Source organism: Vigna unguiculata, chromosome 1 (assembly GCF_004118075.2).
Source record: "Vigna unguiculata cultivar IT97K-499-35 chromosome 1, ASM411807v1, whole genome shotgun sequence".
NCBI lineage: Eukaryota > Viridiplantae > Streptophyta > Magnoliopsida > Fabales > Fabaceae > Vigna > Vigna unguiculata.
Genome location: NC_040279.1, coordinates 38,261,040 through 38,275,825, shown reverse-complemented (window position 1 = coordinate 38,275,825; position 14,786 = coordinate 38,261,040). Strand labels below are relative to the sequence as shown.

The 14,786-nt window shown below is 30.4% G+C and overlaps 1 protein-coding gene across 1 annotated transcript; it reads left to right on the top strand.

Moving 5' to 3' along the window:
• Nucleotides 1-7,190: 7,190 nt before the first annotated feature.
• Nucleotides 7,191-13,760, top strand: LOC114177978 (serine/threonine-protein kinase haspin homolog). Its single transcript, XM_028063614.1, has 14 exons — nt 7,191-7,528; nt 7,617-7,706; nt 7,786-7,876; nt 8,144-8,736; nt 9,634-9,757; nt 9,928-10,037; nt 10,461-10,572; nt 10,940-11,032; nt 11,123-11,184; nt 11,265-11,395; nt 11,479-11,549; nt 11,633-11,685; nt 12,964-13,030; nt 13,376-13,760. Exons 1-14 carry the CDS (start codon nt 7,335-7,337, stop codon nt 13,505-13,507), a joined length of 1,923 nt encoding a protein of 640 aa, XP_027919415.1. The 5' UTR covers nt 7,191-7,334; the 3' UTR covers nt 13,508-13,760.
• The last annotated feature ends 1,026 nt before the right edge of the window (nt 13,761-14,786 follow it).

Here is a 14,786-nt window from a genome sequence, read left to right as displayed (position 1 = left end):
CAATCCCTTCAGGTAGTTACAATCAAATCTCTTTTAATGATTGGTTTAAATATGTTTTGTAATTTCAAAATTTTAATTAAAAATAATTTTTTTCTTTATCCTAAATACTTGTACATTTTTTTATATACTTTAATGATAAATATAGATATAATTTTTGTTTTTTATTTTTATACTTTTTATATAATCATTTGAACTTAATCATGTCAAACAAACAGAATTCAAACCTGAGGTTAAAACATAATATAACGTATAAAAATAATTAATTTGAATTATAATGATTATATTCATTCTATATATTTTAAAAGTTATATTTAATTATATAGATATTTTATACTTGTGTGTTTGTTTATGAGAGTTAATTGTTCAAAGATATGAAAAAGATTAAATCAATCCTACTTGTTGATATTAATTTGTAGAATACAATTATGAAGACATGGTAGCAATGATTTTGGAGTCATTGTTGCGAGAGAAACAAAGAAAGTCAATTTAATAAAATAAATCTTAGTATTTAATCTTACCTTTTCCATTAATTGTGCATTTTTATGTATTTCTCAACTATGAATGATTTAGATGTGTGAATGACTCTCCTGGCATAATTGATCATATTGATGGTGCAAATTCATTATGGACTTTTTTTCATGTATACATCTTTTTCGTAATCAAATATGCATCATGAAACAATAAGAACTGAGAGTATAATTTTAAATATCATATTATAAATTTATTAATCTTATCAGAACAATTAAATAACTTACAAATTTTTCTTTTACTTTTTACTCTATTTTTCATAATTCAAACAATATTTCTTTACATCCTCTAATCCTCTGTTTCTTTTTCATAATTTTTCACTCCCCAATTCAATACTTATCCATATAAACATTTTTCTATTATTTATTTTCTCCCATTTTGATTTTTTTTCTACGCCGTCAAATTCACTCATTCATTTAAACAAGTTAGAAACACGAAACCAACTAACTTAAGTTTACTTAAATCTTCCATCTCAATACTCTTTTACCTAATCTAAAGAAGAGAAAATAATTATATCATTTATCTTATAATATTAGTTCAAATAAAAATTACATTCAAATGGTGCAAAATATGGATTACTCGGTTTCAATTTTGTTGTAATTTAGTTTTAGTCAATATAAAAATATACATTTTATAAAATAAACCGGTAATAAAAGTTGGCATATATTTTAAAGGTAAGTTAGGTTAGTAGTGTAGTTTATCCGAACTATCCTTAAAGAAATACACATTATCTTCTTATCACGATGCAACTTCTACTAGTTATTATGTTACAAACAAGTTCATGTAAAAAATATTGTTTTACTCTAAATTTTGAATTGTAATTTTATATTATTTTTATTGTTTAAATTTGATTTTGTTAAAATTAAATAATAATAAAATACAAATAAATAATTATAAATAAGATGAGGTCTATCACTATGAATTTTGATATTTTTGTTATGTTCACACTTTAAAGTTTATCAATCATTTGTTATTATATTAAATTTTAAAAAAAATAAAATTAACAAAAGACAAAAATTAAAAAATACACTAAATTTATGATAAAAATTATAATTTACGAACCATACTATTATGGCATAATGTCAAAATTTGTTCTACATAAACCATGTATCAAATATTTTTTATTAGTATTAAATTTTAGACATACAATGTGAAAACCATTTTCCATCCATCGATTTTAAGAAAATAATTATTTTAATTAAAAACTAATAAACAATATAATAGTCAATAAAAGTAATATATTGTAATTTGATTATTCGTGTAAGGATCGTGATGATAAAGAATTTCAATAAATAATTTTAACAAAAATTAAATAAAGTATATTTTCATAATCTAAAATTATGTTGTCCATGAGTTAAAAAAAACCGTATATCTTTTAGATAATTTAACTTTGGAGTTTGAGACACCAAAGTGAGTAAGTACAACAATGATGCCAAACCAACATGAATTGTAGACAAATTTACGCTAACCAGCGGTGAAGTGAAGGGTCCTACGAACAAAACTATGTCACTACCTAATTTCATGAGTTTAATTAGAGAGACAACCTTTAGGTATCACCATTATTGTATTTTTAAAATTAAAATATTCCAGTGTAAAAAATTGCCTAAATTTTGGGTTTTTACAGATGATAACTATAACATCAATGAACAAGGAAATTCTAATTAATAAAAAGTGAAGTTGAGTTCTTATTTAAAAAAGAACACGTTTTTTCTCTTACGAAAATATATCGTCATCATATATTGTTTTATTACTTTATTTTGAGAAGACAAATAATATTCAAAGAGAAATGAAAGATTATAAAGTTCAATGAAATGATCTATCATTGATTGCTTTGACCTAACTTATCACATAATTCAAAAATATTCTTTCACTACTTTTCATCTTTTGGTTTGTGGACCAATTCTAACAAACAATACCACACAAAAATTCCAAACGTCAAGGCTAATAAACACTATAAATTACCAAATTTGTTCCAAACAAATAGCGTACAATACAAAAGAAGGATAAAAAGAAAAAAGTTATAGTTTTTAATTAAAATAAAAGAACCTATTTTTCTATGTTTGACTCAATGACTTTAGAGTAATGTTTAATTATTGAGTTATTACAGTTTGGACATATATTTCACTTCAACTTTACAAAATTTACTCGTAATTTGAAAATTAATGATAGTCATAATGAATGTGAGATCTTAATTTTCTAAGAGTAGACAAACAATTTGCTTTTATTTATTTATTTTGGTAATCTCATTCTGTAAGTACAAGATAACTAATTTGTCACGATTAGAACATATTAGAAATCTCACTACAATTTAAAATGACTTTTCATAAAAAAATAAAAAAAAACTCCTCTCACTTGAAATTTGAGTCTGAAACATGGTAAAATAGTTTTCTTTTATATTTTTCCCTAGCTTTAAAATCATTATATATTCTGTATTTTACCTACTAGAATTTTTTTCACCACACCTTTTTAAATTGGATACCTATTTCAATAAAAAAACAGTGATAAAAATAGTAAATTTACAAAGTTTTTAAAAACAAATTATTTAATAGCTGATATAACACATATATATTAAACCAGTTTTTATTTTTTAAATATCAGACTGTGTTTTTTTTTTTTTACAACCAAATATTATGTACTTTAACTTTGGGTGTATTTTTCTTTTCCACATTGAACATTAATTACTAATAAATATTGATGCCAAATACAATCAAAGCAAAATTAAAACGTTTTTTGTTAAATAGTTTTCCAGTACTACAGCGTAATAATTGATTAAATCGATACTTCTCTGATGAATTTTTATACGAACCAATTATTTCTGTGCATGATAATCATCACTGATTTATGATGTTAAATACTATTAGCAAAACCTCTGTTAGCTACGTCCACAAATTAGAGCAAGAAATTTAGGAAAAAAAAAAGAATAATCATAGCAAAACCACATGATGAAGAAAGGAAGGAAAGTAGGTTGGGTGGTGTAGATAGTACTTTGAATTGAAAAAGAAACCCTAACAAATTTGATTTGAAATTTATGAATGCTGAATCTCAAGCAAATTGTGCATTGAAATAGTCTTCGCCAAAATCATACCTTGTGGTGGTTATGAGCAACACTGGCAACTGATTTAGATTGCGATAACACATTTTTCTTTGATCTCAAACTGCATAATTGTGGTTGTGTGCTTGGTCGCTTCAGTGATTAAATCACATTGATCACGAATCAAATTGGTCTTGGGTGGTCTCAATTGTTCCACTTAGGAAGGTACCAAGAATTTTGACATGTGTGTTGTCAAATTATTTAAGGTTTGTTCAGGAAACAACCAGACAAAGCATGTCATTGTACACACGAATGCTAAACATAAGCCTCTCCAAATAACCACATTATTATGGCATTAGTGCTACTTTATTTAAAGTAGCTGCAATATATATGGTAGGTGATAGTATCTAATTAATTGAGACACTGAAATTATGCATGTTTGTCTTGATTCGTGATGCAACACCCATTTCTTTTCTCACAACTTTCTGAAACGCAATTTATTGACGGTGGGCGTGAGAGGGACACAGAAGTTAGCATCGTTCTTGCCTTTCATATGCATTATTGATTCAATTCTACCACAATCACTACAACAACTGTTTTGCTCTCTTTATTTTTAATTGCTAGATTTCAAATATTTTTTTTTTATTTTAATTGTTGCGTAAACAAATTATAATTTATATATAACAAAATGAATTTTAAGTGTATAAAGTTGCATTGAAGATGCGGAAACATTTAAAATACTCACATTGAGTATGAAATTTTAGATATCTCAATCTCAATTCGTGTTATGTTCTTTTTGTTGTTATTTCTGATGATACTTTTATATAAATAATTAATTATTTTATTTCCTGATTATATATAACTATTACACTATAATACTTCGTGATTAAAGCACTGTTTAACCTTTTCACATTCGATTAATCTTTTGAAATGATGGATAACTATAATTAGTTTTGCTTTATTTCTAATCTGTCATAATTATTATGAGTTGTAAGTGTTGTTCCGGCCAAACAGTATGTTCACATATTAATCTAATTTATTAGGTTTGAGAATTATTTTATTTTTTCGAAATAAATATATCATAGCGAATTTAATAAAGTTGGAGTGTATGATTAGAATATACGTGACTCCATGACTTTATTGATATATAATATGTTTTTTGGAATTTCAGATTTGAAAACATAAGCCATTTTATTTAAAAATATATTAAATTAATATAAATATTAAATTTTACTTTATTAAAATAAAATAACATGATAAAAAAATTGGCATATTATCACATCACCCAAGCAGTAGAGATGGCAAATAAACCCGTTCCCGTGGGTATTGTCCGAACCCGTCCCCGTTTTGACGGGGAATCCCCGCATTGACTGGGTATGGGTATGGGTATGGGGAATCCCCGACTTTTTCAGTTGGGTATAGGGATGTACATATACCCGCCATAATACCTGTCCCCGCCATATCTTCATTCTCGTTTAAATTATTAAAATATTCACAATTAATCAAGTAACCCATATATATATATATATATTCTATTTTTTATTTCTTTTAATTATTTCATTTGTTATTAAACTCATTCTCATCTCCAATATATTTTTTATCTTATCATAACCTTTATGTAATTATGTTAAAATAATGTATGTTAATAAAAAAAATTATGCCTTACATTTGAATATTTATATTATTTTTTAATATTTTTATTTATTATAAATTTTCCTTTCACATGAGAATGTTTATACTCTCAATTTAAGGTAATATAAAAAAAATTCTTTACTTATTATTATTATTATTAATTTTTGTTTAATTTGAAGAACTCTTTTGTTTCATTAAAGTAATTTTCGTTATTTTTCAACCATTAATATATATGTTGATATTTGAAAAGTTTTCTTAGTTCTCTGAGATATTTTTCGTCTTATCATACCTTAGTTATACATTTGATTTCCTTTGTGTGATTTTTTTCGATAGTCTCTCAAATTATTTCTAAAACACACATTTGTTAGTTTTTTAATATTTTTATTTATTGTTTTTATTTTCATCATGTAGAATAATATATCATAATGTAATTGTTTCACTTTAAATTCTGTTTGAAGTGGTTAAAATATATATATATATATATATATAATGATATTTAGGAATAGTATATGATAATTCACTACAAGAAAAAATGAAATGGTGACTGATTTAGTCAGTAACCCATATCAGTCACTATTTTTCGTCATTGGTGGTAGTAGTTGATTTATTGTCTAAATTAGTGACTGATTCAATGATCGAATCGGTACTTGATTTAGTGACCAATTTAATTACTAATTTATTTGTAATTTAATGATAAATTTTTTGGTCACTAATGATATTTCTATTTATTTTTAACCACTTCAAACATAATTTAATAATTAGTTCTCTAAGGTTTTTTTCATTTTATCATACCTTAATTATACATTTGATTTCCTTTGTGCGATTTCTTTCGATAGTCTCTCAAATTATTTCTAAAACACACATTTGTTAGTTTTTTAATATTTTTACTTATTGTTTATTTTCATCATGTAAATAAAATATTTCGATATATTCTATCTAATTATTTGTTATTTTATAACTCACTATTAATCATACTGTAATTTTTTTACTTTAATTGTATAAATAACTTTTATTTACTACAATATAAAAATTTAATGTAATTTCTATGAATATTTTTTTGTCACTATGCAACATATATTGAAGTTCAAAAGATACAAAATCTATGTCAAAATTTTATTATTTGTTTTTTGTGTTATTTTGATCAAGTGATGTATTATAACTTTTTATTAGTGTATAAAAAAGAGATTCATTATAATTTAAAAAATTGAAGTAAACAAATATTTAAAATATATTTTAATTTGAATATTTCTTCTTTGTATCATTTTGATCAAGTGATATATTATAACTTTTATTAGTGTATAAAAAAGAGATTCATTAGAATTTAAAAAATTGAAGTAAACAAACATTTAAAATATATTTTAATTTGAATATTTGTTTTCCTTTTATACTTTTTTGAAATATTTTTTAATTTTATCAACTAAGTTCATTAATGTTGTAGTTTGCAAATTTAATAAATGTTTTGGTTCACATGAAATTTTATTTGGTATTCTAATATAAAATATAAACAATTATAATTTATTTTAATGTATTTGGCATCGAAGAAAATCCTCCTAATATTGAATATTTCATAATATTATGTTTTTTTTACCGTAATTTTTTTTCTTTTATAAAAATTAATATTGAAGTAGTTAGAACATGGGTACGGGTATGGGTACGAGATTATACCCGTTACCCGGTGGGGATGGGGATGGGAAAAAAGTTTGATACCCGTTGGGTTTGGGTATGGGGATGAATTTTTTATGCGGGGATGGGTATGGGATAGTGAAACCCGTCCCCGCCCCGCCCCGCCCCGTTGCCATCCCTACCAAGCAGTAAATTATAACTATTTTGGTCCACGATTACAAGAAAAGAAAGCCTTAAACAACAGCAAAGACGTACGCATTTATATTGGGCTGGATCCACTAAGGGCCCAGTTTCTCCATAGAATTAAGAATTGAATTACCGAAAAACATATTGTTTATACTTCTGTGTTATTTTTGTGTACAGTACCAACATAAGCATAAAAGAGAAATTGATGGTTAAAAGTTCCCGCCAGGCATGATTTGAAACTGGGAAGCATCGTGGGATGGGAGTTCAATAAAATTGATGAGTGAAGGGATGAAGTGAAGCAAAAGTAGAAGCAGAGCAGAAACAGAACAGAAGCATGAGCACCAATTCCAAAGCAGTTAAGGGCACGGGTTTTCCTCTTCCTCGCTGCCCCTCCTCAAATTCAAATGCATCATCTTCTTCACTTGATCTCTGGTCACAAATCATCGCCGCTGAACCCCCCCAACCCCAACGAATCGACGTCGTTTACCGGAGAAGACACCCTCGCAACCCCCACAACCAAACCAACTCGTACCTCTCCCTCTTCTTCACTCCTTCAGTATGCTCTTTTTTCATTTTCATTTTAAAAATTTTTCCCCTTTTCGGTTCATTTTTTCAGAAACCCTTCCGATCCTCCCCTGCCGCGTCCTACTCGGCCGAGTTTGGATCCTAACAAGCGAGTCAGTTGGAATCGTTCGCTTTCCTCCAGGTCTGTGTTCTCTTCGATTAGTTGCTCTCCAATCATCGATCGCTGTTTCGTCTGATTTTCTACTAATCGTTTTTGACAGAGGGAGGACTAGTATTGCTGTTGGTGCTTGTATGGTTTACCAGCCTCAGTTGAAGAAGGACAAAAGGAAAGGAAAGCCTGCACTTCCCAAAGTATGTCTTTGTCATCACACTATGTTACTCCGTGTCTTGTGTTCTGCACATTCGGGAAATGCAAAATTGTTGTAATGTTTAACTGTGGCAATATAAGATATCAAAATCAATAGCTGGGAGTTGGGTTTGAATTTCTATTGGGAGAGTTGTCCACGTTTAATGTAATGGAATACCTAGAACATGATTACCTTTGAAGGAGAATAATATCTGTGAGGTTTTAGGATATTTTAATTGTTTGTTTGTAATCTGTGTGTTTGGTGTGTATAGGGGAAGCTTGTGCAACCTCCGAACGTTGAGAAGGAGAAGTTATACTTTGAAGAGGTTGATGCTTTTGAGTTGTTGGAGGAAAGCCCCTCACCCAAGAAAAGCACATGGATCACTGGTGATATAACACAAGAGGGACCATTGCCAACTATATGCTCCAGATTAGAAAAATGGTTACACTCCAGAAGGTTGAACTCCTCCTACGGTCCCTCGACCACACTGTCCAAAATACTAGATGCTTCATCCACGCGTTTGGAAGGTATTCAAGATATTGATTTTAGCACTCCTGAATTGAGAATACTGGAAACAAATGAGAAAAACAGATCACTACTGCAAACCATTAAAACTGGAGATAGCATTAAAACTGGAGATAGGAAAACTTCTGTTGGAAATGACATTCATCAGCAACAAACAAATGAAAAGATGCTGTTTGCTCATAGTGGTGAAGGATGTGAAGATATTAATGCTGCCGTTACGAAACTTTCTCTGGCATCAACGTCATCTTCGATTGACAATGACCACATTAGTCCATTTTCCGCTTTATTAGCAACCTGTGGACAGTCTGCGCCTTCACTGTTACAAGATATCTTTTCTAGGTATTTGATTGTTTCTTATTTTCTTGTGACATGCTATTTTTGTTTATGTTTGATTGACAAAGGTCGGGATAAGTGTGTGCTCTTGAATTTTCAAAGCAACTTAATTTCTACTTGCATCCAAATATCAATTTGTTGTTTGTAGCGCACTGTTTCTGCTTCTCATGCCACCTACTTATTTGATTACTTTTTTGTAAAGCCTTTGTTTTTGGCTTTTGGTATTGGTATTGTTATTTTTAGCTGCGTGCCAATTTTGTCTGCACTTAGTATTGGATTGTGATGTTAAGACGTTAATCTGATGTTAACTGGTTAGCTGTTAAACCGGAAATAGATGACGTTTTTTTCTTCAAGATCACAGGGAACTTGCGTTATAAATCTGAATTTGTATATTTTCTCCTGATAGTAAATTGCTTGGGCTGGGGATGATCTAAGGTTCATGGTGCGAGGTCGAAAACTAAGGGGGCATTTATCTGCGCTTTTATTTTTATATTCTGTTTTCACTTTATAATTACAAGAATGTCTCATTGTTTTCGATTTTGTTTCCTATTTTTAAAGATTGTTTATAGGAAATAGATAAAACAAATAAGTTGTTACAGTTATTTAAGAACAATGTGATATTTTTATAACAAAAAAATGAATTAGGATTTAGGGTTTAGGAGATCAAAATGCAAGAAAATGCATTTTAATATTTTTGGGGCATATTGGCCCTCTGCATACAAACCCATGAAAGTCAAGTAAGCTTGCATCGAGTCTATACAAGACTACTTCTGTAGTTTTAATTAAACAATGCCTTTGCTATAGTACAGCCATGACCTTTTGACCAGCATTCGAAGGGGTTTTTGAATTATGGTTCAGTGTCCTCATGTCATGTTCACAGAAATGTATTTTTCTTTTTTCCAGTGTCTCAAAAACTATTGTGAAAGTTGGTGAAGGAACGTTTGGAGAAGCCTTCAAGGTTAATAACTATGTCTGTAAAATTGTTCCATTTGACGGGGACTTCAGAGTGAATGGGGAAATACAAAAGGTAACAGTCGCTTATAATTGTATGATATATATTTAGATACTATTATTTTTGTTCCAAATAGTTATTTTTCAAATGTAAGTGTAACTAAGTTTTCCCTGCTACGATCTGAATATTTGATGAACATGTTGATAATTACCTCCTTAAATTTGTTGGCTCTATGTACTACACAGAGATCTGAAGAATTACTAGAGGAGGTGCTTCTCTGCAAAACTCTCAATTTATTGAGAGGAAAAGAAGGAGCTTCTGATAATTTATGCAGCGCATTTATCGATTGCATAGAGTAAGTATATGACTCATAGTTTTAAGGTGCTGGCAAAAAACTTTTGCCCAGAGAAGAAAATCTTTATTGCCTATTCTTCCACCAGGTTTAAGGTTTTAAGTTGCGGTTGAGGTTTCTTTTCGTAAGTTGATATTGTGGGAAATTACATACATATAGTGGTGGATAGCCTAAAAGTCTTGACATGCAGCTTAAATTGTGGTTGCATAATCTTTTCAAAACCTCAGTTCTTGCAATATTTTGAGTTTACCTCAGGTTTTGTACTTCTTACCATTCTGGCATGGTAGAAAGTAGAAAGACTAATTATTAGTAGGGTCATTGCCATCAACACTAGATTGAAATGGCTCTTTTCGAATTCAAATTTGTACACATTTTGCAGCTAAGTACTAGAATCTCATCTATGTATGGCCCTATCTTCTGTGATAGATTTAGAGTATGTCAGGGACCTTATGACGAGGAACTAATTCGAGCATGGGAAGATTGGGATCTAAAGCATGGTTCAGAGAATGATCATCCAAAAGAGTTCCCAGATAAACAGGTCTCCTCTTTAACTTTATCAGTGATCATTGATGAACGTACGTGTATTTCTTATTTCTAATTTGAGTAAAATATCACAACCATACTTCCAATGATATATTACTGAGGACATAAAATGGTGATGAACTTATGAAGCGACTATCATCTTTCGTGAATCAAACCCTGCTAATTTTGTTATACACTAATAAATTTTTTTAGTAAAAGCTCATATTGGCGAGAACATACAAGTGATGAACGAAGACACATTCTTTGGTTACTACTTAATACACTATATTTACTCATCAAATGAGCAATTCATACATCCACAAAATCAATCATGGCTATTTCTCCCCAACAAGTATTAGATACTAACATATAACTACATTTAGTGTTACGTGGTGTTTGTACAAGAACATGGTGGCAAGGATCTTGAAGGTTTTGCCCTCCTGAATTTTGACGAGGCAAGGGCATTACTGGCTCAGGTATGTTATACGTGTTATGATTTTACCCTCTGCGTGCTTGAAGCTTGAGGAAGTATTAATTTTTAGGTTAATTTCTGTCATAAAATGCAGGTTACGGCTGGTCTTGCTGTGGCTGAGTCTGCGTTTGAATTTGAACACAGAGATCTTCACTGGTGGGTCATCATGCAGTGGCATAAACTATGCAGTCATAATATTTTCACGATTTCTAATTTATGAATATTCAATTGCTCAGGGGAAATATACTTGTGGGCCGAAGTGATTCTGAAGCGTTGCAGTTCACTCTCGATGGCAGGAAGATGTTAGTCAAAACGTATGGTTTAATGATATCTATTATTGACTTCACTCTATCAAGAATAAACACAGGTGAGCACTTGAATCGTTGGTTTATTATAGATATCGGGTTTTACATTTGTCATTAGTTATAATTAGATGTCTTGTTCGCACAGGTGATAGAATACTGTATTTAGATCTTTCCTCTGATCCTGACCTATTTAAAGGACCGAAAGGGGATAAACAGGTAAGGACTGCTTATTTAGAGTGGTAAGTTCTGTTTGTTCCATCTGATTAAACTAATGATTTTAATTTAAATATCATACACAGTCAGAAACATATAGGAGGATGAAGGAGGTCACTGAAGATTGGTGGGAAGGAAGGTACGATTCTCATAACTTTTTTGATCTCCTGTGACAACTCTTTTTTGAAAATAGTTCAGACATGATTAATTATTAAATGAGTGTATCTTCTAACACGGATTCAAATTTTTCCGATCGTTAGATTATGGAAAATCCAGCCTCTAGTTTTAGACACAATTCTCTCGTTTGTCCCTTTTTATTGATTTATTAAAGGCCAATTTTCACCAAACTTGGATAATGAACAATGAGAACTTGAATACTTGATTACGAGTGTCATATGGTGTTCAATATTAGTTATAGTGACGTATGTGACCAGCCGAAGGGATTCAGATCCCTTGTTCCGCCACTCCCTTGTCTCTCTATTTAAGAAGCGATACGTCAAATTCTTATAAAAATAGCAATATTTTAGGGTACTCATTTTTGGAATGTCGTGTTTTTTCCGAGAGAAACAGGAAAAAGGATAGGCAAGGTGACAGATGATTTGATTCCTTGGTCAACTAGGCCCATACTAAATCAAAGGAGAAAGGAGAGCGAGTACATACTTCCCATATAGCAATCCCTGAGGGATGAGCTAAAACTGATCTAGTGGGTCCTTGCTTACATGAAACAAGGGTCTTAAAAAGAGTGATTATGTGTAAAATATCTCTTTCTTGTACTCAGGAAAAAGTTATTCAAAATTTCAAACGCGATTCATATCCCTCTTATGTCTTTCTTTTAGCCCGTAAATCCGCTCCTTTGACATTTAGGGTATACAAAACCAATAAAAATACTTATTCTATTGAGATTGACCATGCCAATCATAGAATTTTCATTCCAATTGTTTAAAGACTACAGCTTTAGAGATATTACTTTGATAATGTACGCTTTAAACCTCAATTTTCTTCTCCTAATTTCTACCATTTGAAGTTCAAAAATTAAAGAAAAGGTTTATATGCTGTCCTTGTTTTTCTTTTTTATTGGAATGAACAAATTCTGAAACTGAAATAATTCACTCAGAACTCCCTTTAAATGATCTTGCAGTATTTATTTCAAGAATCTTCTTAATAACTTCTCCCAGTGTTGTTACTGATCTTCTTGTAGCCCGTAAATCCCCTCCCTGTGGCATTGTTCGTGCAAGGAAAATTTGATTTGATTGATTTTAAGTATGATTCCACATATCCACGCCAAATAGGATAATTTGATTTGTTGTAAGATTTGTCTGTGGGTACACACTTGACAATAGTCCTGGTATAGTGGTTCCAATATTCTGTTATTTTGTTTTCTCGACACTGAATTCTTGTTGCCTTTTCAAATTTACAGTTGTCCTAAAACAAACGTTTTATGGTTGATCTACTTGGTAGACATACTCCTCATGAAGAAATCATTTGTAAGTTTACTCTCTAGTTTTAGCAACCATGTAGCAATTTTGAATATTTATTGTATAAATGAATTCTTGTAGATTTTAAACTTTTAGTTTCGGATTCACTTTACAAATTGTGCTATGTATACTCTACTTTCATATCACTGCATTACTCGATTTCAGGATAGTTTCTGTTATAATTGTTAAGAAAGTCAATCTTTTTCTTCTCCCGATCTGAATGTGCTATTCGCACTTGGGTGTGCTACTTTGGTTACTCGGAGTTTGGCGGCACTTATTAAGTAGTCAAAAACTCTGGTCTTAAATGAATTGATCATTGTTGACTCTAAGTATAATGAACTACTATTATTGCAGGAACGTACCTCAAAGCACGAGAGAGATCTACGCTCCTTTAAGAAACGTCTTGACAAGTATGATTCGTCAAAGGAAGCAATTAGTGATCCCTTCTTCACTGATTTGTTCATTGAGTCTGACGCAATGGTTTAACAATCTATAGCTCCTTTTCCCTATCTAACATGTCATTTTGCAAAACTTTATCCACCTTTTTTGCATCATCGGAAGCAACTCACTCCATTGTTCAAAGTGATCCGTACAAGGTGAATTATGGTTTGCTAAGTTAACTGAGAATTTTCTTCTGTAAATATTTGGGAATGATACTTGTACTCTGGTATATAATTCTGAGTTAATTCACATTTTAAGTTTAATGTTTAGAATTGACAATATTTTTTGTCCCCAAAAATGTGTACAGTTTTCCCCAAGGGAGAGGATTTACCAAGCAAATGTTAGGATTACAAGATACAGACAGCAAAATTTAGACGACTGTAAACATGTCAGCAAATTTTAGGTTAATTAAGAAAAAAGAAAAAAAAATTCACAGCGTTACAAGGAATATAAATAAGTCTTCAGGTCAAATCATAACGAAAGTTAAGGACTCAATCTATCATATATATACCCCAAAAAAAAAAAGATAACATCACCATTTTTAAAGTGTGAAGGCTAAAATTAATATTGTCTAAATCATTTGGAGAATCTAAAACACATTTTTTATAGGTCCACTATGCGTAATTGCAGTTTCAATCCTAATTAGGTACGATGCATACTAATATAGCAATCCTTCAAATTAAGTTTTATGAAGCTCTCATCAAATGTTCATCTTCTTTGTTCACGCTTTTGACTCTTTAGTCATTCTGCGGTGAAGTTTTTTCTAAGGTTTTGTTGAGCAGTAAAGATTAATAACAGGGTTACTACATGCAATAAAAACATTCAATACGTTTTCGTTTAAAACTAAAGAAGTTGTTTAGGAAGATTCTGAATTACTCAAACTGTAGACGATCTTAGACTCATGAGCCTAATAAGAATTCATATGATCAGAGAACTGAAACAAACCCTTTGTGTCCAAACTCGTATAAGACATGTTCGGACTCACATCATGGTTGATATCCCGTAAAATCCGCAATTTCTGAATAGCGTACAAATTCAACAATACTTTTTGAATTGCATTAACCCCGAATCTTTGCTCTTTGTTTCATGACTGGGGGATGGAGCTACTATCTATCAGAGTGAAAAAACAAAACCTACACCTCTGTTTATGAAACTAAATTTTTTCCCTGTTTTTTAAGGAAGACACAACAAACAACTTTATAAGCCCATAATCCTTGTAGACTGTTTGTCTTCTTGCCCCTCTTCTTCCTACTTTGTGGTTTTGAGGTTCAGAATGGAGCTTTTTGACACATTCTGTGCATCACCCCTAACACTCTTTCTAAGC